General features: G+C 37.2%; 1 protein-coding gene across 4 annotated transcripts; it reads left to right on the top strand.

The window, feature by feature from the left end:
* The first annotated feature begins 1,269 nt into the window (after positions 1-1,269).
* LOC108977111 (PTB domain-containing adapter protein ced-6) lies at positions 1,270-24,351 on the top strand. Of its 4 annotated transcripts, none has more exons than XM_018946644.1 (7): positions 1,270-1,405; positions 16,770-17,124; positions 17,183-17,643; positions 19,135-19,364; positions 19,433-19,885; positions 20,226-20,386; positions 23,696-24,351. In XM_018946644.1, exons 2-7 carry the CDS (start codon positions 16,948-16,950, stop codon positions 23,753-23,755), a joined length of 1,542 nt encoding a protein of 513 aa, XP_018802189.1. In that variant the 5' UTR covers positions 1,270-1,405; positions 16,770-16,947; the 3' UTR covers positions 23,756-24,351. The 4 variants fall into 4 exon arrangements, with proteins under 4 accessions (XP_018802189.1, XP_018802185.1, XP_018802188.1 ...); XM_018946640.1 differs by lacking the exon at positions 1,270-1,405 and adding an exon at positions 1,526-2,072; XM_018946643.1 differs by lacking the exon at positions 1,270-1,405 and adding an exon at positions 4,744-4,837.
* The last annotated feature ends 1,934 nt before the right edge of the window (positions 24,352-26,285 follow it).

Below are 26,285 nucleotides of genomic sequence, written 5' to 3'. Positions count from 1 at the left end.
GACGCCCTCATAAGTTTATACAAGATTGTAGATGCCTACGGTGGCCAAACTTAATAATGAAAAGTAATAAAAACTAGAATTAAGTTAAGTCTTCGCTCAAAAATATGTATATTATATTTACACCCTATGTGAACTTTTGTCGAAGCAATTATTCACCTTTTCTTCCGTAAATTTGTTGTTTTATGTTAAAAAATTAGTTTTTTAGTTTCTTGTAATTAGAAAGAATATATGAATAAAACTGTATCAAAACTTTTCTTTTAAGATTATGTACTTTATGAACTATGAAAACAGGGGGTGTACTCATATGCAAGCTTTTGTCCACCACTATATACATACATATAGAAAATAGTTGTGTCTTTCCACTACACAAGATTACTTCTTAGTAGTAAATTCATCCTGTTTTTAAATAGATTTTAATAAACCCGGGGCATTTTACACAAATATCGAATGAAAACTTAAGCAAAAAACAAAATATTTTCCGCCTGGCCACCATTAAGTCCATTTGACAGCTGGGAACTGCGTCATTTCTTAAGGGTGTACAGTTCTGAAACATCAGCTCTCCAATCAGCTGGAGCGATATAATTGTAATTGTTTTGGTTGTTGCTGGTTGCCAATAATTGGAGCCGCTTATCAGCATTGTGCCTTGCACGAATGTCGGTGAGCACTTTTTTGGGGGCGTCATGAAGGCGTTCTAGCGTTTCATGTACGTCTACATATGTACATACATAAGTGTGGCTTGTTTGTTGTTGACGATACTTGACAAAATATGAGCATATGTGCCTTTGATATATAGTATTTCCAACCATAAAGTACACGCTCCCATATCCACTAACGTATGTACATATGTGTGTGTATGTAAGAAAAAATGTGTGTTTGTTCGCTTGTAGCTCTGCATTTACGTAGTTAGCAAATTGTTTCTATATTTTTATTATTTTTTCTTTCTCCTCAGCTTATGTACACCTTCGCTCCGCCGCTGAGCTTTGTTGTTGGCCGCCCCTTTCTCTTTTCTCACAACCGCTCTAATGTGTGTATTTTAAAAATAACAAGATCCAAGTGACTGCAGAGCTATGCGTCTAATGCTCGTCCAGGCGAACTATGGTATACACCACGAAGACGTACACACATACACATACCTACATATGTATAATGCAATCGAAGTGAGATCAGCTGAGCTGGGGAGCTGAGCGGATCGCTGACTGCCCAGCAAACGCCTGCTCAGTTGTTATTACAGCCTTGCATTCATATCAAGTGCCTAAGGCATGTCTCAAACTCCATGAACACTCGAGTTAACAGAGTTCTCTTATCGTCGAAACCAAATAAAACGACGAAAAACACTGCGGAAAAACAACATCATCGCTAAATTATCAACAAATAGCCAAGCTGCTCCCCAGCACCTACGTTTGTGGTAAGTTAAGCGTTGCGTTTGTTACTGCTACTTTAGCTAAGTAAAACGCTCTATCAAGCACAAGCTGTGGTGAGTTCGGCTCAACCTGGTGCTGCTTGCCCGCATTAAAGCTCAATCGGTGAACATCTTGTCTGGCCGTCGGTTCGTGCATTCGTCACCTTCGCTCGTTTTCGCCTGCTGCTGCTTCGCTTATTTTCATAAAGCCATACCAAACGATCCCATCTGCCGGGCCAACACTCAGTCCGCAATTCAGTATTTGATCAAAGTGCTCCGAGTCTGGTTGCGCTTTTGCTCACACGTTGTCATTGCGGTCGCTATTTACTGTTAAAGGGCTGTGGCATCCTTCGTGCGCGTTTAACGTCACTCATCGACGCCATCGTTATCTGTGCTGACCTCCGTTTACTCTGTACAGAGTCGTCTATCGTCTATTAAAAACTCGGAAACTCGCTTGTAGGCTAGTTAGTCTTCGTAGCGCTTGTGAATTAAAAAACGTAATTACTTAATACAAAAAACGCGACGCAGAAATTCGTTATAAAAAACCGACTATCGTGTCGCACAAAATCGGTCGAAACCCAACAACTGGGAAAGTTAATTGATAGTGAAAAGCCTGTAGCTTCGTGCAAAGCTTTGGAAAACTCATACGGGCATAATTGTGGCCAGCGAAAAGGTGTGTATGCTACGCCATTAATTGGTGAAATTAAAAAGCGATTTGATTCGTTTCAATTCACAACAGTTTTCCTCTAAGCTGCGAAATTAGGAGCAAAAAATTGAAAAGTGGAAACTTAGAACGAAATTTGCGTTTTTGTTTCCAAAAACAGGTTTTGAGCCAATTTGCGATAAAACTGCGTCAGCCGTGGCTAAAAACAGCTCGTACTGCCGAGTTTAATAAACAAAATATAACACACACACAAACATGGGCGAAAAGAAGTAAAATTCGCTGGAAGTTTTTGAAAAACCCCATAAATATAACAGCAATAGCAAAAGCAACAAGGTCTGTAAGATATTGTCGAAACAATGCAAAAAACCGTCAGCGCCGCGTTCACCCATTTCGCTCCGCTCGCAGCAAGAGCAATAAAGCGCTGTCAAAGCATCCGAAGAAACGTATTGGGCTCGTACGTAGTACATATTTACATAGCGCTCGTGTGTGTTTGTATGGATGTGCGTGTGTTTACGTGCTATATTTGCGGTTGAACACCTAATAAAACAAGGCATATTTGTGTTATTGCAAATAAACCCAACAACAACACGAATACCACTTAAAAGGTTACGAATTGAACAGTAACAGTAGGTCTAACAGTAATGGATATTTGATATTTAATTTGCGATTGTAAGCCTGTGCTGCACGAAAATCTCATTTATGAAAGCGCGATTAGTGGCTGTATACACATACATATTTACATATCCCTATATGTATGTACTTATGTATGTGCTCACCTGTACGTTCAAAGAAAGGCTTTCATTGGGCAACGCTTTGTGAAAGACTTCCATTTTCTGAAATAATTGTTTTTTTGTTTTTAAATAATTTTAATTTGCGATTTAAGTGATTTAAGTGAAGAGAAAATCACAGCGATTGCAAAAATAAGTCAGAAGTTGCCAGATGTGAGCAGTCAAGAATATTCCAGCATTACTATTAGTTTTTGAAATGTTTAAAGTAAGAGATTTGTGTGAGTGTTTTACTATAGCATTATATATTTGAGCGGTTCACATTCCTAATTTCAATTAAGAACTGTTCCGTCAACAGATGGAACCGTCGAAGACACTATATTATAACGATGTGCTGAATTGATTTAGTCACGTCCGTCTGTCTATATATCCGCGAAATACTTTTTGAGATCTCGATCGGAAATTTCGCACATGTCCTTTTCTTCCCAAGAAGCTGCTCATCGGACCAATATAACATATATGTAGCTGCCATACAAACTGAACTATCAGCAACAAGTTCTTGTATTGAAACTTCTTTGTTTCATAGGGTATTTTAGTTTCGTTTTTTCCTGCTTAGTTCTTCTGCATGCATAGTTTATTACAAGAGATTACACGGTATACCGACAAAAAGGACGCTTTGCTCTTCCCGATGAAATGATGTTGGTAAACGAAATTTTTATTTAGATCAGAATTAAGAAGATCATTTAACTGTAGCAATCAGTAAATCCGCTTTCAAGCCATGACCCGCTCGTATCCGAGGCTATTTTGTATATGTAAAAGAAATTGAAATGAAGTTCAATGTTTGCTCATTAGATGATGGTTACTGACCAATTCTCTGTCGACGGATCCTCGAAGTAAAGACTTCACAAAATCGTTGAAAACACTAATTTTTTGAAAAAACGTAGACCCTCACAAGTTGTTCTAGCTTCAGTTCTAAGTACATATCAGTTTTCTTGCCTATAAATGCCCATCTGCAAAAATTCCTACGAACGCCCTTTAACAAAAAATTAAAATCTGTATAATGGTCGTCAGATAAGAGCTGACTTTTGTTTCATTATATGATTTTAACTATGTTCGGTATTTGATTTTTAACTATTCACTATAACCAATATAGAAGCAGTGAGCTTTATTTCCACAGCGCAAATCTTCTTCATAGATCACTTACAGATTTTAAAACATCCCCGGGCCTTGACTCCGTCATTTTTATATCGTGGTTGATGGACGGAGTTAATAAAAAAATTGTTGTCTTCCAAAAACAATCCATTAAATCCTTAAATTTTATAATTTTTCTGAGATCGTTATAGTTGTATACACGGAAATATTTTCATGAGTTTCCACTCTCTATCGATATGGGGGCTCTGTGGTGGTCTTATGCACCACATTTCCTCCATTTTTGTATTTTTAGTGGAACCGAAGTTCAATTTTCTTTGGGCAAATGTGTATGGCAATTAAGTCCGGTAACGCTGTAATTTAACAAGTGAGCAAACCGAATGATTACTACAATAGTTATAGCTGCCGATGCTAGCGGAGGTATACGCTCATGGTCCGCCGCTATTGCTGTCCAGTTATTTGTTGTTACTGTATTGCTAGCATTATTGTTGTTTTTGTACGTACAAGTACTAGTTAGATGAGTCGGTCGGTCGGTTGGTTGGTTTGCTGGCTCGTTGGTGAGCTGCTGAGCTGCTGAGCTGCGTCTGTTCGATCGGCTGAGAGTAGTTAATTTTCTTTACCTTTTGTTATTTATTATTTTGTTCATTTATTACTTTTTGTCGACTTTGCTTTCGGGCTATGCATTCATGGTGGCTTCTATATATTTATGTACGTTTATGACAGCATGTGGAAAAGAGCTCTCTCCGCTGTCGATGGTGGATTATATGAGCAGCGCTAGATGCCAGTCATCAGTTGGAGCTCAGCTTGGAATACAGTCACTGTCGTATGTCATCGGTCGTTCGCTTATGTCGTTTATTATTTGTAGGTTTAGTTGAGTTTTAGTTCGCGACCATACGTGTGGTGAGTAAGACGTGTTCGTGCACTCCATCGTCGGCTTGAACCTGTAATTCGCGCTATGCTTAATGCATTGAGCATTGTGTTTTACTGTTTTTATATTGTGTATTTTTCTGTTATTGTTGTTGCGTGAATCAAATGTCTGCAAGATCACTACGGTGAGAATTGTTTTTGCTGCGACGAGGGTGGTGTCTGCCTCAAGTGCATAGAGAAGGTGATTTCAAACTCATCTTTTAACCAAAAACTGACTTTTTAGTTTAGTTTTTAAAGCCAATATTCATTTTACTGGTGTCTACTCTGTGGAAAATATGTATGTATGTATGTAACCAACCACATTGTGAAAAAGAAAAGGCCAACTTGTCGTAAATGGCTGTGAAAATTGTGTAACAATAGAAAAGCTGCGTGCGTACTAACAAACATACATATGTATACATACATATGTACAAAGAAATATGTTTTGTGTGAAGCCGAATGCACATTTTGTTGCCTAAAACATCAGAACAGATTGCTATTTGCAGTGTGGTGAGTGCATGTGTGTCCATTACTGTGCACATACATACATAAATACATACATACATGCATACGTACATTTGTTGCTATTATATGCGCTCAACAAGACCGTGAAACTCAGCTTCGTTCATCGCAACTGCCATAAAAGCCAAATTCCATCTGTTGCTATTTTTGTTTTTGCAAATGACCACCTGTTGCTAAATCTACGACTGCGACACGCATAGACCTCTACATGCATACAAAATTATGCTTGCACTACACACATACAACAATATGTACATATGTATAGGCGTGTTCTACGAGCGTCTCAGGCTTCCACATAAAATTGGCTGCCTAACTGAAGGAAATGGTTACCTGCTCTCAGCCGATCGACGAGCAAATGCCAGACATTTTTTTTCCTAAACTCCTCATCGATATGTATGTATGTATATATATGTGCATGCACAGCAACTACAACTACAAAACCTATAAACAGGCAACCATTGAAAAGTATGTATGGCTTGAAAATATACGAAGAAAGTCACAAAAACAAATCTATAACAAATACAGACCGACCGACCGACCCATAGAGAAATATAAAATGACTAACCAGCGAAGAAAATGCCGAAGCGTTTAAAAAAGTAAAAATAAAAGTATGGAAAATAAAAACAGCTGCTCGCTCACTCCCCTATTATTACAGCAGCCAACATATTTTGTCGTTGTCGTAACGGCTTTGCTGCTGGAAGGTTAGAGAAGTTGGAAGGCGGCGAGCGTGGTGAATTTTAACCTGAAAATCCTGTTACCGCTAATTGAGTGGCCAGCTTCCGCTCTGACTCGCCATCGCTGGTGGACAGGTCTAAGTGACGATTCATTAAAAATATTGGAAATGCCTACTTGCTCGTTCATACAGAAAAAATCTATATACGTATGTATTAAGTATGTAGTATATATGCAAGTACATTCATAAGCATGCATAGACAAGTATATAGAAATGTATGCAATGTATTTTTCTAGAACAAGTTTAGTGGTTTTATAGCCTCTTCATATACATTAGTGGTCACTTCGAGTCGGTCATTTCATTTACTACCTCATCTCTTATTTGAATTTCCTCAATTTATATGCACGCACAGTGCGAACGGAATTCAGTTACTGTTAGAATAATAATTTGGCTTTCCAATGGGGTATTGACTTCAGCTGGAGCCATGCTTTAATGTTGCCGTTTTGTTAAGCTATAAAAATCCAAGATTCCCGTCCACATAATAGTGAAGACTTTGTTGGTAATATTTTGTTTCCAGTAAGCTTCTTTGTTCAATTTCCTTAAACATTAATGCTAGGAGAACAATAGAGTTTAGATTGATTCAATCGTAACCCGTTTTAGGTTTTCCGTGAGAATTTATATTATGCCCAATGCATGGCAGGAAGTCTTGAAGAAGTAAAAGCCTTCCGTTAATGCACTAATCTATAGCTGATTTTTAAACCATAACACCCTTCACCAATAAAAAAGCTTGCCTTACACGAACTTGATTTTGATCGTTCAGTTTGTATGGAAGCTATAACCATTAGTGATGCGATCTCAAGAAGATCGTGAAGATATCTGATCAAATATTCGTCTTGAAAATTTTCTTCAGTTATTGTAGCGGTGTCTTAAAAATAATCTGTACCAAATTTCGTAAAAAAATTTCGTTCAGTTTGTCTGGCAGCAAAGTTTTCTTGGTGGCGTTTAAGACAAATGAGGAGATTGTGTTGTGGAGGAAAGGAGGAGTCCAACATTTCATATCGATACTTAGATATATATTCTATATCGTTTCCGATGTTTCTTTTAGGAGTTCAGGATATCAACAATTTGTTACGGTCGACAGTACATTGGGATAAAATAAAAGGCAAAACGTAATAAAACAAATCAAGAATTTTAATGGCATACCGCTACTAATTTGGTTGATGAAGCTTCTTTTTTGTAATATACGACAACTTACAGAAAAAGAAATAAATCACTTGGTTTGGTACGTGAATACCAAATACAAACCAATTCACACCACAAACCCTAAGCATTAAATGAGTTATTAATCGGCAAGATGAATGCAAGACGAATATAAAATTCAATCCGTCTAAACAGGGAATTATTGGAACGATGGCCGTATTTGGATTATAAAATATTACCCAATAGTTTTTCGAAAACATTAGTTTTTTATTGGTAGGTATGAAAAGAATAGTTTTGGGATGCAAATGTCTCCGAATTTTATAAAAATTATATCTGTCTAAATATGACAGGGTATATTAAATTAGCCACGAAATGTATCTCGGAAAGAATAGTCGGACATCCTATAAAATAAAAATATATATTATCAGCATGACGAGTTCAGTCTATTTAGCCATATAATCGTTGGCCATCCATCTGTCTATATAAACGCGAACTAGTCCTTTAGTTTCTGATATATCGATCTGAATTTTTGAAAACATCATTTTCTCTCGGAAAACTATAGCATATAGCTACTATACAAACTGGCCGATCAAAATTAAGTTCTTGGATGGAATCTTCTGTGTTTGCGAAGTGTATTATAGCTGCGGTGCAGCCGAAGCTAACATTTTTTCTTGTGTATATAATTTCGAAAAAAATAAACTTCCTGAAACAAGAAAAAAATAGTCCAATTAGTGCTTACTATCAGATAAATCAGCGACATTGCTTTATACAGCAAGCAAGATGATTTTGAATTTATGAATCATACATATGTATGTATGTATGTACATATGTCCACGTAAAACTGTTATGATCCGCCCTTACCACATAGTTCATTAAAAGATTTCTTTCATTACAGTTCGCTACGTCTATAAACAATGTGCTAATATTGGTACTACTTATATATTATGTAAATTTCGTGTAAGAATTAGTAGGAAGTCAAACCAAACAGACAACTTTGCGCAATAGCTTAGCTTTCCCTTGTTTATTATTGGAGCCGCCGTCGACCATATATTTCTACTTCAATCTAATATATAGTTTGTACATATGTATGGCAAACACTGTTTGAATAATAAAGAAGCTATCGAAGCAGCACTTATAGCCAACTCGGACAAGAGCCAAAACGCTTACGGCAACAATCAAAGCCGAAGCAACCAGCAGCCATCTAGAGGCAGTAACGAACAATGACTTCCGCAAGCGATACGCGATTGCACATCATTATCGCTCGCCAAACGTCTGCTCCTTCATCCTTCTCTGCAGAGAGGAATGTATGTACGTACATATGTGTATTATAATCGCTTTGGGACGATGTGACTACTGAGTATTACTGAGTAGATAAACGCATTGACTTATAGAATTGCTAAATTCATAATTGGAAACATCCAATGAGCGAAATTGATGTGTTCGCTTTTACGCTGAATTATTTATTTATCCTACATACATACATACATACATACGTATATGTATACATACGTGTTGCTTATGTATGGAGATTTGAATATGGCACTGCTATTTTGCATTTGCGCATGCGTTCACGTTCGAAAGTGTAGTGCTCATACATTTAAGCACATGTCCATAGCGCGTGCCCACTTTTGATTTCTTTCTAATGTCCAAAAGTGGTGAATATTAACATACATACATACACACATACATAACCAATACCACTTCTAGTTGTTGTTATACATATTTGTTTCGATAACATATCCGAAATAATTCGCGCTATGACTCAATATTTTCATTTCTTTTCCTCAATTCACCGCTGGTTCAGTATTTGTTGTTGGCTCGCTGCTGCTTTACATCCATACAAACATGTACATATGCATGCATGTGTTTCGCAACTATTCTTTTCCATCAAAGCATTCACGCGGCTTTTGGCTGAACTGTGCTTTCGATTTCCTACACTTTCAAATTACCTTTTATTGCGCATATGCATTGAGTTCGGTGGTCAATGATAATGGTTGGCTTTGTTTTTAATGTTTATTGCGTTTTGTCTACACTTCCATCGGTTGAAAGTGAAACTAATTAAAGTGACAGCCTTCAAATATGCATATGTAGGTATGTGTGTGTATGTTTGGGTGTACTTTAATGCACTCAAATAACTGTGACTCTATGGCACTTGAGTTTCGCGGTTCAGTGCACTGCTAATTTGACAGCTGTTTGACCGAACGCCACAAATTTTTAGTGGTCTTGTTGACCTCTTTCTTGCAAAGGAAGCTACTCGAAAATCGAAGGACGCCAATAAGACGACAACACAGGGGCTCTGACCTTATGGCATTGACGTTTGTTTTACTTTTTCTCAAATTTTGATTCTACCAATTCATAACCCCATCACTCACCGAATGGTCATCTATCATTATAAATAAATACATACATAAGTATATACTTATTAATAACTATTGATTGTCCATGCTAACGGCAATATATGTATGTACATACATCAGTGCCATATATGTATATACGAAAGTATTCGTGACTCACGCTCCGCCAATTCTGTCAGTGCTGATAAGAGACGCTTCAATAAATTTTGAGTGTTAATGACCCATGGAAATGGAACCCCTCGCATTTGATTAACGGCAAATGACACTTTTGTGTGAGAGCAAAGTTCAATAAATCGCGAAAACTTATATAGATTTGCATAGAAATGCCGACGCCACTAATTTCGGTGGAATGTGTTTTAAGCTAATAATTGATATTATTAGTAAGAAAGTTATACATGATGTAGAGAGTTAGGTTATATTATCATTTCATGTTATAAATATATTTTAAGCTTTGTGCAGTTAAATACATATATGTATATGTTGATAGTACAATAATGCAAAAACCATCTATAAGCTACTATTTACCCACTTATTTACTCTAAAGTAACTCCTTTGTACAAATATTTTATACTGAGCCTCTACAGAGTGTCTCGCAAGATGAATTAGTGTTTATATAATTTTAACCAGTTTTGCCGCTCACACTTACCACATTTATCTTTATGGTTTGATAATAGCTTTTTCTCTTCATTATTGACATCATATTGTCCATATCAACTCTGGTTTTGTACTTCTGGTATTTGCTTAGATGGGAGTGTAACTAACGAACCCATATATAACTTACGTGTTAAATAAATAAACTCCTACTTATTATATAATAAGACCTTTACGAAAAACATAAGAGATTCGCCAAATATACACAACAATGCTATTTACAAAGGGTGATCCATTTTGAGGCTCCTTATTCTTTAAAAGAAAAACTCTGCAACTTCAAATCGAAAGAACATTCTTTGGCATTTACTTTTTGGGATTATCTCTTCCAAATGTATGCCGCGGATACGTCTCAGAGGATCCATTCGTTGAGTGCAATTTTCGATGAATCGTTCGAGCATTTCGACTGATAACTGGCGAATGCAAGGCGTGATGGTTTTCTCCAAGGTCTGGATCGAATTACGATTGTTCGCTTAACACTAAAACCATTAATTGATACGATGAGTGGGAATTCGCGCCGTCTTGTTTAAGCCAAATGTCGCCTAGATCACATGCTTTAGTTGCAGGTATCAAATAGTCGGTTGTCATGGTCGCCATTGACGGTTACGTTCTCATCTTAACCATTTTGAAAAAATATGGTCCGAATACGAAATATGAATCTCTTCATGTTGCTCTTCGTCCCAAATGCGGCAATTTTTCTTCTTTAAATACCCATTCAGCCAGAAATGAACCTCATTATTGAACAAAATTTGGCTTGAAAAATCTCTGGCTCAAAACTGGTTTTAGATCCATCGCTTCTTCGGCAAAGTTGTTCACAATAATCCATTGAAGATTTCAAATGTAAATATGCCTTATTATGTCTAATAAACAAACCCAAAACAATGAGAAATTGCACAATATTACTCACGGTATTGTAATCTTCTGATAAAAGAAACGTTAATTTGTCGCGCAGTTTTTAGGAAAGTCCTCAGAGTAATACAACTGCGTCTTATTCTAAAATGTTAATTATTTTATTAGAATTCTTTTCCGCGATGCAAGAGAGAGAAGTTTAGGAACGTTACAACAATTCATTGAAGGGTAAACAAAAAATTTCAATTTCCAACTTCAGACACGCAAATAAAAGTAAAAGTTCCACTAGCATCGTTTTGGTTTTGTTAACATGTTTTGAGAGAGCTACGCCCATGACTAAAGTCAAATGAATGTACACTCATAAATTCATACACATATACATAAGTATTTATATGAATGTTAATATTCCGCTTCGCATATTCCTTATCGTTAGCTTTTGTTGTTCCAATGATAAGAAAGTGATTTTCCTTTGAATTTTGTAAGTAAATACTGTTGTTTATAAAGTTTATATGAAATTTGATAATAAAATTTGTTTTCAAACAAATGGTAAAAACAAACGACAAATATTTAAATTATTTCAAGTCCTTAATTAGAATTATGTATAATTGTATTTTTGTAGGTGAATATGATATCAACAAAATGTTTGCAAGTCATAATAAGATTAATTCGATGGCGATTATGAAAAATAAACTTAACTCTAAACAAGTAAGGAAAAGAAGTTCGAGTGCAACCGAACATTTTATTCTCTTGAAATTTGCAAGAATCAAATCCAGGAAAATATCTTACGGTATAAAATATCAACCAGAGAATCGAAATCCAGGCAATTTTATTTATACATAATTATACTGTGTATAATTCATACACTGACCGACTTATTCGACATAAGGGTTTTTAGTTAGTTTAGTTTAGTTAAATATTATATGTGGTTTATAGAAGTTGAAGTAGCATCGATTTTATCTATTAACCCGTATTTTGCCACATACTAAAAAATTTCATTAAGGTACCTCACGCACCTTATTATATAATCATATATTCGAGTTACACTGTTATGAGCAAAACACGCTCCTTCATTTTCATAACTAAAGTATTGGCCGATATAGCGGTATAAAATCACCCGTAAGTTCGAAAATCTTTATGTTAGGTATAAGGGAGCTCAGGGAAGTATTGATCCGATTCAACCCAATTTTTGGTAAACAGAGATACTATAGAAAACGATTATCTCTGAATTTCAACTGTATATCCCAGACATTGACCGATATCTTCAACTATATATACTGGAGTCCACATATTCGAAACCTAGGGGCTTTACAAGTTTTAATTGGATTTGGAAAATTCTTGGTCATAGGGGGGCATGCTCTAAAGACATTATTCGTGAAAAGTTTTAATTGCTTCCTGATTTGTATACTGGAAAGAATCAGAGGGTAGTTAAAATTATGCTATATGGGAAGTAAACGTGGTTGTTGACTGATTTCGCCCATTTTCACACTAGGAGATATGTTCGTTATATCAATTCCACTTTTCAAAATTTTTAGGCCTAAGGTGCATCTTGCCACGCGATCCCTCGTGCCAAATTACAATTCTACTTGCATATCTTAATTTAGCGCTTAGTTGTGGCACTTTATAGGTTTTTCTTAATGGCGTTTTGTGGGCATCGCAGTGGTCCGATTATGCCCATTTGCGAATTCCAAGGAACATGTGTACCAAGTTTCATCAAGATATCTTAATGTTTACTCAAGTTACAGCTTGCAAGGACAATTGGACAGACAGATAGCCCCCAGATTTCAAGACGTCTCATCTTCCTGATATTTTATATACATACTATAAAGATATATAAGTATATAACCCTATATCAATAACGAATAATTTTAGGTGATACATACAACCTTTAGGTAAACCAAACTATTATACTCTGTAGCAACATGTGGCAATAGTATAAAACAATGCAATTGTCCTTGACCCTGAGTCACCTTTTTTCCTCACTGAGCAAATCGGAATAGTGTCAAAAAAAGCGTTTACTTATATGGATTTTGGATTCTCAAAAATTATCTTATGTACACACATATGTATGTATCTACTTCTGCACTTTTCACTGCTATGGCTGTTTGTACTCATGTGCATTTTTACATATGTACATACATATGTACATGTGTAAAATGATTGTTGCCTCTTCCTTCAAATGCGCTGGCTGGAAGCATGCCTTCTTAATAGGCAGTCCGTGCGTTTGCTTTGTACTCGAGCAGAAATTTAATCTAATCAAGACGAACGTGCTTTTTAGCAAGCAGCTCCAATTTAGAATTTGTAAGTGCCGCAAGTAGCAGATAACGACTGTGTGCTGACATTTGAAAACCTAGTAAAATATTTAAGTTCATATGCACTTCATGATTTATACTAACTATACAGATAGGCCATATGTTTATCTAAGCAAAACTTTGTGTATATAGGAAAAATCGTTCGCTTACCATAAGGCCCCAGCACAAGCTATCTGATGACTGCACCGGAAGTAGTACTCGCAGAACGGACCATATCGCTTTACTGGAGCGGGGGAGTGTTCGCCCGGATTCCAATAAAAATATTGTAGCTAATAAATAACATTTGTACATATATACATATACATATGTATATGTACATAATAGTAATCCATTTACATATCCACATGCTTGGCTATGCCGCGCATGAATTTATTGTGTACAAATATTTCAGCTGTTTTAGATAAGAAAATCAGTTGAAAATATTTATTTATGAGCCGTTATTAGCGATAATTACTGAAGCGTGATTCAAAGTAACAAGAATAATGCAAATATGTATACATATTAAAGTAAAACGTGTTAATCAGTTGGAAAATTGTTTCTTAAAATTTGTGATATTGACAAAAAAATACATTTTTGTTTTCAAACAATTATAAAGGAAAAATGTTTTCGTAACAAAAGCTTACATTTAAAGGTTTCCATATAAGAATTTTATTTCGAACGGTCAGTTTGAACGGTAGCTATATATTTTATTGATCTGATCTAAAAATTCATACGGAGATTGTTAATTCATTTTCCTTACAAAGGTTGATCCATTTCAAGGCTTCCTAAAAAACATTATGTTTATGGAATGATTATGATCAAGCGAAAATACATTCTTTGGCATTTATTTCTTGAAGATTTTCTCTTTCAAATGTTGGCCGCGGATACATCTTAAATGGTCCATCTGTTGAGTCCAATTTTCGGTGACTCGCTGTAACATTCTGACTGGTAACTGGCGAATGATACCAGTGATATTTTGCTCCAATACCTGAATCAAAGCGGGATTGAAACCAAATGCCACCGAGATCACGAGCTTCCATTTCAGGCATCAAATAGTCGATTATGGCGTGATAACGGTCGCCATTGACGGTTAAGTTCTCACCGGCATTATTATTGAAGAAATATGGACCAATGACCCATAAACTACACCAAACCGTTGGTTTTTCTGGATGAAATGGCAGCTCTTGAATGTCTTCAGGTTGATTTTTCTCCCAAATGCGGCAATTTTGCTTGTTTACATACCCATTGAGCCAAAAATCCATCCATCGCTGAAGAAAATCTGGCTCGAAAACGTTGGATCTTCTTGGAACTTTTCACAAGAACCATAGAGCGAACGGCTTCAGTTTTTGCACAAGCTGTATTTTGTATGCTTTCAATTTAAGATCTCGACGTAAAATGTGACAAGTCGTTTCATATTTAGCGTCAGTTCGAGTTTCTGCGAACGACGCCGAATCGACTCTCTAGTATATTCAAGCACACTCGCAGTACAGCTACAGCTGCTATATTTTTTTCACTTCGAGGAATGTGGTCGATTCGGTCGAATATTATCAAATAATTTAATTAAGTTGGTGTTGCAAATAGTATGCCGATTACGTTGACCATAAGTTGAGCGAAGTGCGCGAAAACCATTCCCCAAATTTGAACGATTTGTAAACGTTGTTCAGGTGAAAATCTTTAGATGATGAAATGTCGAATGATACAGACAGCTTGACACGACTGACGCACCATCTGTGAAAAAAGGCTTTTGAAAAATGTACATCTACTTGGATTACTCGTTACATAGCTAAACGCCTAAAAATCGAACCAACGCGTGGGTAAGAACATACATATATTTCGCATAGAAGATACAGCGCCAAAGAAGAAGACGTTAATAGTCGAATTTTATTATTTATTAATTATTTACAAACACCGAGAACAGCTGCACCGGCAGTAAAAAAATTAAAAATAAGTCTATCAATTAATAACCATTTTTATATTCTCAGTAAATTAACTTGTTATTTCAACTAATATTCGTGTCATTTCTTTTTTGGCGATCGTTTGTATGTACGAAATTTTCTCGTTTGTTTTTACTCCATTACTTTTATGTCGTTTTTCTAAACAAATGTGTCTCATTACCAACTCAAAAACCCAATCTGCGACGTAGTTAAAAAAACAGATCAAGTTATTTAGGTTTCAATCGACTGACAGCGGTGCGATGGTGAATGCCTTCTTAATGTGCGATTATTTCTGTTTTGATGAATATTTTCTATTGTGTATGAGCGAGTATATGTGCCTACTTAATATTCATACCAGTTTTGAGTTTAGAAATTAATTGAAAAATAGGTAAACAAAAAATTTAAAACGCTAATGGGAACGCGAAACGCGCAAAAGCGTCGACGCCGATCATGACAACTGATCGCACGTCATACATAAGCTGGCTGAAGGGGGCCTTCCGTGCGCTGTCTGGGATTATTGGACTATGTATCGATGATATGTATATATGTACATACATACATATGTATATATAAGGAGGTGTTGATAATTATGCGCTTACATATATGTATATGTATACTTATATATGTACATATATGTATGTAGATAATAACATTCGGTTTTGAGAATTGATGCCGCCATTAGAATCACGAAGCAGTGCGCTTAGGATTTCAACGATTCAGCAATTCGTCTTGCTGGCGTTAATTAGTTGGCTTGCAGTGCAATAGTGTGCCGTGTTGCGACGATCGCTCCATCACTTTGATGCGCGTGTAGATGGTTAGTGCGATGGCGAGTATTGATTGTGAGCAACTTGGGGATGGGAACGTGTACATAAACTTTGTGCAATAATATGACATGCACATACATATGCACGTATGTATATGCACACACATACACGTATGTATCTAAGTTTCATGCTCGCATGTTGTTGTTTTGTAAGCAAGTGGATTTTCCAATTTGAAAAGCATGAAGAAAACAAATTCCTTCGAAGCGTTTCTCATAACAAAGGCTAGCAAATATTTACTTACAATCTAGCAATAAATAATTGGCAATTCAGGTGGAGCTGGCTTAACTGTGCCGGCGACACTTTTGCTTTAAGTATAATACCTCACAGATCGCTGATCTTGACAGAGTCACAGCAGCGGTTGACACTGAATGTTAAAAAATGGTATCTAGATACGTATGTATGTATGGGTGCGTACAGACACACACGCATGCGCATATCTACGACTTGAATTAGAGTTGCGGAGCGCTGCAGGTGATCGTCATTTCTAAATTTTCGCATACAAATTGGAATTTTGTCGCCATTGTATGCAAATTGTCATGCATTTTTATTGCAATCTTGATGTTTTTACTTGCAATCGATTATCGATTATCAAATTAATTAATTTTTTTTTATTCTTTCTCTTTGCGCTTTACAGGTTTCACAGCAGTAAACCGCAATCTGTTGATATTTAACTCTTTGGATTTTTCGCTTGGTGCATTTGTCATATAATTCCATTCAAAACGGCGCAGAAATTCAGTCCACTCAAGCGCAAAACCGTTGCAGAGCCGACACATCAACTCCTCAGCAACAACAGTCGCGCACCACTCAGCAACATGTCGCAGTTGATGTTTTGGAACAAACAGAACAACAACAACAACATAAAGAATCAATCCAACGATAGCAATAAAAATGATAAAAACGGTGCTACGGAGGATGCGAAAAAGGACAAGCGCAATTGGTTGCATACGCCCGATGCACTCGTCAATGGCCACGTCGTCTATCTAGTCAAGGTGAGTGTACCATAAGAGTGTTTGTGTGTATGCTTGTCTAACGTTGAACAACTTTCAGTTCTTTGGGAATTTACCTGTGGAGCAGGCCAAAGGCATTGAAGTGGTTAAAGATGCCATACGTAAGCTGCAGTTCGCCCAGGAGATGAAGAAGGCCGAGACGGGTACTCAGGAAAAGTGTAAAAAAGTCGAAATCACCATCAGCGTGGATGGTGTCGCTGTACAAGAGCCGCGCACACAGAAGATTCTGCATCAATTCCCGTTGCACAACATTTCGTATTGTGCCGACGAGAAGGGTGTGAAGAAGTTCTTTAGTTTTATTGCCAAAACAGTAAAGCCACTGGATGGGGGAATCAATGGCTCCTCCACGGGTAGCAGCAACGGCGTGAGTAGCTCCAACGGCAGTAACAGCACCGGTGGCAGTAACACTGAGGAGACACATGAGTGCTTCGTATTCATATCTAATAAATTGGCGTCGGACATTACGCTAACCATCGGACAGGCGTTCGACTTGGCTTACAAGTAAGTTGAAAGAATTAATTGCTTATGACGTGGTGCCGCAGTCTTGGTCACTGTCAAATATATTCGTAAACTCTCAATTCCCAACCATTACGCGTTCAATTTCGTGTTTCATTCTTTGCTAAGTTCAAATGCTGCCCTGTCGCCATTCTAGGTTCCGTTGCTAGTCTTCCAATCACCCTATATCTCCCAATACAATGATGAAGTAAAAGTTCTTAACATGCTCCAAATATCAATATTCAACTTCTAGAAAAAGGCGAGGGAAAACATCTAAATCGTTTTACTAGACTAAATGAAACATTTTGGATATATTTTCAGTTATTCGGGTGAAAGGATTGAAACCGGTATTAATATTTTCAGTATACAGTGGTACCTCGACATACGAGTTTAATTCGCTCCGCAACCTCGTATCTTGAATTACTCGTATCTCGAAGCGAATTACCCATACAAAACAATTGAACTGCCATTAATCCGTTCCAACCTCCAAAATGTCACCCCAGTTATTTTTGTTACGTGGTTTTGAATAATAAAAACGTATTTATAGATATTAAATATTTATTACATAAAAACAAAAAAGAGAATGTAAAGAAATAAATTAGACATGCTCACAGGTCTTTGCCTTTTTCGCTAAATTTTTCTCGCTTTCACCTGTAGGCCGTTTAGAAAAAAACATGTCCAAGGAGGTTTGTTTCTTCCCCCCTCTCAGAATGTTCCGGAAATGAGTTCGACAAGGTAATTAAAAAGGTCAGATGCACGACATTTTGCCACTTTTTCTGGGAGTTTTTTTCACGAACTGTGAAACTCTCTCCCACATATCCTAATATCTCTTTTATCTCATTTGTAGAAATAACCTCCTCCTTTGACTCCTCAAAACCAATTTCTTGCATAACCTCAGTATGCTGCTATGACTGTAACTCTTGTATCTCCTCAGTCGTCAGTTCCTGGGTGTGCTCCTCGATGAGCTCGTTCACGTCTCTCTATTCCACCTCTAGACCCATGGATTTCCTCATAGATACAATCTCCTCCTCAACTGAAACACCGGGTTCCAATTTTTCATAGATCCTTTCAGCTACAGCTTCAGGCCATTCGTACCTCGAATGTCGCTTGTAACTAAAAGCAAAAAATCACTTGCTCGTCGGCTCGTATGTCGAAAAACTCGTATGTTGGGGCACTCGTTTGTCGAGGTACCACTGTATTTGATATAGGCTCGAAGCGACTTGCCAATATATTGATATATAGATATGATTCACAACTTAACCCAAAATGTCAATGTGTTGTCCTAAAGATACGGTCTGACAAATTGGAGAACTATTCCCTGTTCTCTTCAAATATCTAATTGCATCTGATTTGATAGGGTAGCCGTCGATCCACTTTGCTTAGCCTTTTTTCTACAATTCTACTTGATTAGTCATCAATAATTCAATAACCCACTGCCGCAACCCCTTTAATACGAGTATTAGTAATAACTACATATATTTTTATTAACTCTCGTAGAAAATACATAAACAGCGTTGAGAAGACAGATCTGGGCAAGGCGCAGCAGCAGAATGCCGAGCTGGAAAAAGCGATCGCCATTTACAAAAGTCGACTGCGCGAGTTATCGTTGAAGCTGCCAAAATCCGAACTGGATTCGGTGCTTTTCAAAATGGGCATCAAAGATATACTGGATCTGCCCGCTGCTGAAAATGACGCACTAACCAATGGCAACGCCACCAAAGCGAACAGTAAGTCAAAAGACCTTAGGTCATTCCAATTAAGAAATATAATACTTTTTCTCGTTGTGCTGTTGTAGTGCTTGAAGATAAACTGTTGATTGACACCAATTCCTTGCATTCGATGAAGTCATCGTCGGGATCGTCGTCGTCCTTTGTGCCAATCGTGCCGCCACGCAACAATCTACCAAGCCAAATCATACACAAATCGAATAGCCAAAAAATGGAGGAGCTGCTTCTCAACTCCGACTCAGACAGTGACTTCGATCCGCGCGCCGAAGAGTGCGTCGACGGCGGGAGCAGCAGCAGCAGCGGTGGCGGCAAGAACATTAGCAACGATCTGTTCGGCTTTGAGCCAGCCAAATCATATGGCCAACAATTATTCACCAATCAGAGTAACAACAACAACGATAGTAAATCAGTGAATAACAACCACAACGGCATTAATTTGAGTTTGAGCAGCGCCAGTGTCGGCAACAACAGCAATAGTTTAAGCAACAACAATTTTACAAGCGACCTAACGCCGCCGTTACGTAAGTGCTCAGCCAATGCTACTTGGTGACATACCTACTTACTTGCATACATACATACATACGTACATATGCACATATGTAAGCAATTTGCTCTACAAATTCGGCGCTTTGGCATTTCATTTGCAATTAAAATCATTCGCCAATTCATCGGCTCTTACCTTTATATCATAAGTAAATATACATATGTATGTATATGTACCTATCTGTCAGTATGCTTTTGCAGTTTATTTTAAACGAATTGTTTGGTTTGTTTTGTTTTGTTTGTGAAATAATTGTTTGTTTGTTGCGTTAATGATTATTTTTCTCTGTTCTCTTTTCGCGCTCTATCTCGATCGTATAGTGGCTCCTCCGCCTAAAGTGGCCGCACCCAGACGCAGTACATCGGTCACGAACAACATCACAAGCACAAACAACAATAATAACATAACCGTGACCAACGGCAATACAGATCTATTCGGCTCAGATCCATTCGAAATAAATAATGGACCCAGTATTTTCAAGGTGAGCGTTAATGATGATGATGCTGCTGCTGTTAGCCGCTGCTTTACTATACTTCGCTATTTGTTTCATTATAATTAATTTATTTATTTTATTCTCTCATAAACTCCATGAGTTTTAAGTTTATTATCAGTGTGCTAAAGGTCATTTAACAATGACATTGCTGACTGTTTTATATAGAATCTTACGCGTCATTCAGAGCTTTAAGGGTTTGATTCTTATATTCTTACATGCTAATGTGCCTTGTACTTCCTTAAGATCGATGAGGCGATTTATACGCGCTTCCGAGAAAAGTATATTTGCGGTTCCCTCCTAATTTGATGCTGGATGAACCGTGTTCAAAAATTTAATATGCATTCATTAATTGTCCCCAAGTAAAGCCGAGAAGGTTTTTGGAATTTCCAATTACTTGTATTTTTAGAGAACTTTGGAGGCAAAACTTTTACTTTTAGCAAAAAAAAGTCGGAAAATTTGTTAATGCTAAAATCTTAAGTAACTCCTCGACCTGAGTAAGGCCTCGTAAATTATATATTGAAACAGTGCAGGTTTTGAAGTTATGAGGGACATTTGCTATGAAAGCAAGAGTGTGTGGAAAATATTTTAAATTTTTTAACAAAAAGAATCTAATTTAAAAGGTTTAAGAGAAGTAACGGCGGCCTACATTTGAAAGAGATAATCTTCAAAAAATATATATAAAAGAAAGTTCTTTCGAATGATAGTAAAGATTTCCTATTAAGTTTGAAGATTCCGTATTTTTTCTTCAAAAAAGAAGGACTATTTTGAATGTTTTGCCAATTTTTTAATTTAATTTGATGACTTTGCGGCAGAACCAATTAATTGATTAGGTGATTGTTAGATTTATTGGGTTAATTCTTCTTCTTCTTCTTCTTTACTACCATAGACAACGCTTACGCGATAATAGCCCAGTTAACAACAGCGCGCTAGTCGTTTCTTCTTTTCGCTACGTGGCGCCAATTGGATATTTCAAGCGAAGCCAGGTCTTTCTCCACCTGGTCCTTTCAACGGAGTGGAGGTTTCCCCTTTTCCACCGCGCAAAGGACCGTAAATCTTTCTAAGAAGCTTTCTCTCGAAAACTCGCAACGTCAACTCATAAGTTTTTGTCAGCGTCCAAGCTTCTGCACCATATAGCAGGACGGGAATTATGAGTGAATTATAGAGTTTGGTTGTTGTTCGTCGAGAGAGGATTTGCTTCTCAATTGCCTACTCAGTCCGAAGTAGCACCTGTTTCAAGAGTAATCCTACGTTGGATTTTCTGGCAGATATTGTTGGTGGCTTTTAGGCTGGTTCCAAGATATACGAAATTATCTACGACTACAAAGTTATGACTGTCTACAGTGATGTGAGTTCGGCGACTGTTTGACGCGACGACAGGAGATATTTCGTCTTGTCCCTGTTCACTGTCAGACCCATTTGTTTTGCTTCCTTGTCCAGTCTGGAGATGGCAGAACTAACGGCGCGGGTGCTGAGGCCGATGATATCAATATCATCGGCATACGCCAGCAGCTGTACACTCTTATAATAGATTGTACGTGTCGATTAAGTTCTGCAGCTCGAATTATTTTCTCCAGCAGCAGATTGAAGAAGCCGCATGATAGGGAGCCGCCTTGCCTGAAACCTCGTTTGGTAACGAACAGCTCGGAGAGGTCTTTCCCGATTCTAACGGATCTTTTGGTGTTGCTCAACGTCAGTTTACACAGCCGTATTAGCTTTGCGGGGATACCAAATTCAGACGTAGCCGCATAAAGACAGCACCTTTTCGTGCTGTCGAAAGCAGCTTTGAAATCGACGACGAGGTGGTTTGTGTCGATTCTCCTTTTATGGGTCTTTTCCAAGTGGACTTTAATCTTTCACACAATACGCTCGATAGAACCTTATACGCGATGTTGACAAGGCTTATCCCACGGTAGTTGGCGCAGATTGTGGGGTCTCCTTTTGTATGGATTGGGCATAGCACACTTAAATTCCAATCGTTGGACATGCTTTCGTCCGACCATATTTTACAAAGTAGCTGATGCACGCGTCTTGTCAGTTCCTTGCCGCCGTGTTCGGTCGGCAATTCATCGGCCCCCGCTAATTTGTTGTTCTTCAGACGGGTAATTGCTACTCGAACGGGAACGTCCGTTCCATCGCCATCGATTGGGGAATTGGGTTAGCCTTCTCCTGACGTCGTACTTTCAATGGAGAATTGTTCCCTCCATATTTTTAGTATGCTTTGGGCTTCGATCACTAGATCACCTTTGGGGATTCTACAAGAGTACAAGAGTATCCGGTCTTGACACCTTCAGTTAGCCACCGCATCTTTTCGATTTTGATATCGCGGTGGGGGCAGCTCTCATAGGTGCGCTCCAAGCGCTCATAGAAGACATCGTTGGTCAAATCGTTCTTCCGTCGAGGCGTGGGCGCAAATCAGCGATATTTAAAACAACCTCGCTTTGATGCGGATTGTGGCTAGACGTTCATTCACCGGAGTGAATGATAGTACTCCGGAGTCTCTCTGCCACCACGAATCCTACACCAAATTTGTGCTCCTTTGTATGGCCACTGTAGTAAATGCCACAAGGACCTACTCGCCTCAGTCCTGGTCCCGCCCATCGCATGATGTCAGCCTTCACTCTAACGAGGACATCAACCAGATGGGAAGCGGCACCTTCCCAATTAAGAGACCGGAAATTCCAGGTGCATGCCCTTAAATCGCAGTCCTTATTTCGTTTGCCATGGTCGTCATCAAAAGGGGGGTCACCCCATAGAAGTTATTAGAAACTGATCCACGCTAAATCTCTCTGTGCGACTATGATTTTGCGCCATCTACTTGTCAGCCTTGGAAATCTGTTACATTTTGAGAGCTGATTTAGACACTACAAAATAAAGTAAAAAATGTAAACAAACAAATTTTTTTTAAATCAATAAATCTAATTTCACCTGAAAATCGACTTCCTAAATGAAAAATTTGTCCATTATTACCATTATATGGAAAACATTTAAAAGAATACGGTTTTATTACAAAATACTATATGACAATGTTTTCTTTTGATAAATATTGAGTTATGTGAATTCTTAAATGGCAAAAACAGCCATTTCTTTTTCATCTTTCCAACGGCAGTGAGAACGGGTTGATTAGTGAAGGGCTTAAATGTAATCTAATCCTTTCAAAATTTCGGTCTGAACATGGTATTAGCTTTATGATTATTATCTCTTAGTTTGAAATAGTTTGCTGAGCTTTGATTGAAGCATAAAACGTTTGCAATACATACATATATACCTCATTATATTACTCATTTATATTACTTTCAGAGCAAGATGATGAGTGTAGATGACTTCACGTTGGAAAGTTTGGATCCATTGCGAAAGTAAGCCGGTCGCGCCATTCTGAGCGTCGTCGAAGCCTCTTTATATTGATTACGTGAACGCTCCAACAAATGCTTCCAACTCCAAATGAACCTTTAGAATAACTAAATAATATGATCGCATATCTGCAACGCACGGCGCTAAGGCGTCCATTTGGAGGCATACCTAGTATTTTCAATGCCGAAGCGACACAAATGCTTAAAACTGTAATATGTTTGCATCGAATATTTGTATACATTTATTTACACATACACACACATACAAGCAGTTATAGATTTTATGTATATACGGATGCATTAGATAACTATTTTGTAAGATTAATTAACGCTTGTGAGAGCACGGCCTTACAATGATACGTATGCATGTATAATTATTATGTAGATTCAGTCGGAAAAATCAACTAAATTCGTGCTTCCTTTAAATAACTGTATTATTTCCTATTTGCAAGTATTTGTTTCTGTTTTCTCCTCTCTTTCTGTAATTGAACCATTTAGCGGCGGCTTAAGTCCAACAGTTTCCCTATAAAGTGTATTTTTTGCGCTCCTTAATGCTCCGCTAATGATGACCCCATAAATATGATAAATGATGTGTATAAAATTATTTTATTTATTACGTTTTTTATAAATATAAATATTATATAGGTATATATGTATGTATGTATATGTATCGAATCTATTGATTTAATTATTTTATTGCGATTATTATCAAATTATGATTATTGATTATGATGATGATGATGTATTCGTTAATTATGAAGGTTCGTTAAAGTAAAATTTCTCCAAGGATTAAAAGTGATAGCACCCACCCGCCCCCTCGTATACTCGTACATGTACAATATTAATATTTGGTAGGTATCTATCGCTCCTTAACCAAAACACTCTCCCACGCACACACACATATATGTAAAACTATATAAAGTAACAGTTATAATCATTATCATAGTAATGATCACTATTATTACGAATATTTTAAAAGTTTATGTAAAATAATTGAAAATATGTGCTTTGTCTGTATGTTAAAAATGTTAACAGTTGAAATTGAACACATGCACACACACACACACATGTCTACCATAAATAATGTTTATACAAAATGCTTTGTTATATAATGAGTATGAAATTGAGGATAATTAGTTGATTTCGATATTTGATAATAGTTATGTTTATTGTAATGATAATGATGTAGAGGTGATTATTATTATTACTATTATTATTATTTTGTACGTTGTACGTTATTTACTAGCGAAGTATATAAATAAAGAAATAAAAAACAATAAATTGTGCAAAATTCTTTTATTTGTTTACTTTTTCTATCAGCTGGGAGGTTTTTATCGATATTTTAGTATTTCGGTTTGTTCTACTTATCTACTACAACAATGAAAAAATTTATAAAACTGTTTCGTGAGACAAGCATTGCATCAGTTGCATTTATTGTGCAAGCCCTACAACTAAAATTAAAATAGATACTAGTGTTTATATAATAACAAGGCAATTCAGCTTAAATAAAACACTTAGTTAAAGTAATTATAATGACGATGCAATCAACATAAATACAATAAATCACATAAATTCTTAAGCGTACAAGAAAGTTTTCTCTACTAAGAGATTTCACTATTATGGATGTTTTCTCGAAATTGCTTTGAGCTGAGATGGTGATCCGTACGTCATAAGCGAAACGACCTGTCAAACTCTCACAAGCCTTTGGCCCTTTCTGTTCCATACGTCAATAAATTTTTCTGTCATTTGCACTGCAAAATAAGTAACGGATCAAATCTCTCTTATTCTCTAGTTAGCTTATATCCAAGTAGATATACTTTTTTCAATACCCTTTTCTTGACAGATCACTTGTGAATCATGTCAATCTATCATGTTAGTTTGCTCAGTATTGTTTGGCAGTTCATCATGAAAAAACTTACGCCTAAACAACTATTACATCGTTCAACTTTATTGCATGCGCTTCGCTCAAGTTAAGGTACTATTCGCAACACCATTACCCTATTGAAACCTAAGATTCAAATAAGATGATACTCGACCGAATAGACCACGCCCAGCACACGGGGATAAAAATATAACAGCCACAGTTGAAAAAGTACACGAAGACCGACCGAGTCGATTCGGCGCTGTTCGCAGCAACTCAGACCGACGTGAGGAATGACTTAAATTGAAAGCCTTCCCAAGCGACATCGCTTTGCTCTATGGGTTCTTGGTAAATGCCAAGAAGATTCAACGTTTTCGAGCCAGTTTTTTTCAGCGATGAGGCTTATTTCTGACTCAATGACTGTGTAAAGAAGCAAAATTTACGCTTTTGGGACGAAGAGATTCAAGAGCTGCCATTTCATCTAGAAAAAAAAACAACGAATTGGGTGGTTTATGTGCCGGTGGAATCATCGATGGTTATTTCTTCAAAAATGTTATAGGTGAGAACGTAGCCGTCACTACTATAGTGTCATGATAACCGACTATTTTATTTTTAGCGACATTTGGTTTCAAAAAGACGGTGCTACTTTCCACACATCTCATCAATCAATGGATTTATT

The sequence above is a fragment of the Bactrocera latifrons genome, unplaced genomic scaffold (assembly GCF_001853355.1).
Source record: "Bactrocera latifrons isolate USDA-ARS-PBARC rearing strain unplaced genomic scaffold, ASM185335v1 scaffold_84, whole genome shotgun sequence".
Lineage (NCBI taxonomy): Eukaryota > Metazoa > Arthropoda > Insecta > Diptera > Tephritidae > Bactrocera > Bactrocera latifrons.
This window is presented reverse-complemented; position numbering and strand designations above follow the sequence as displayed.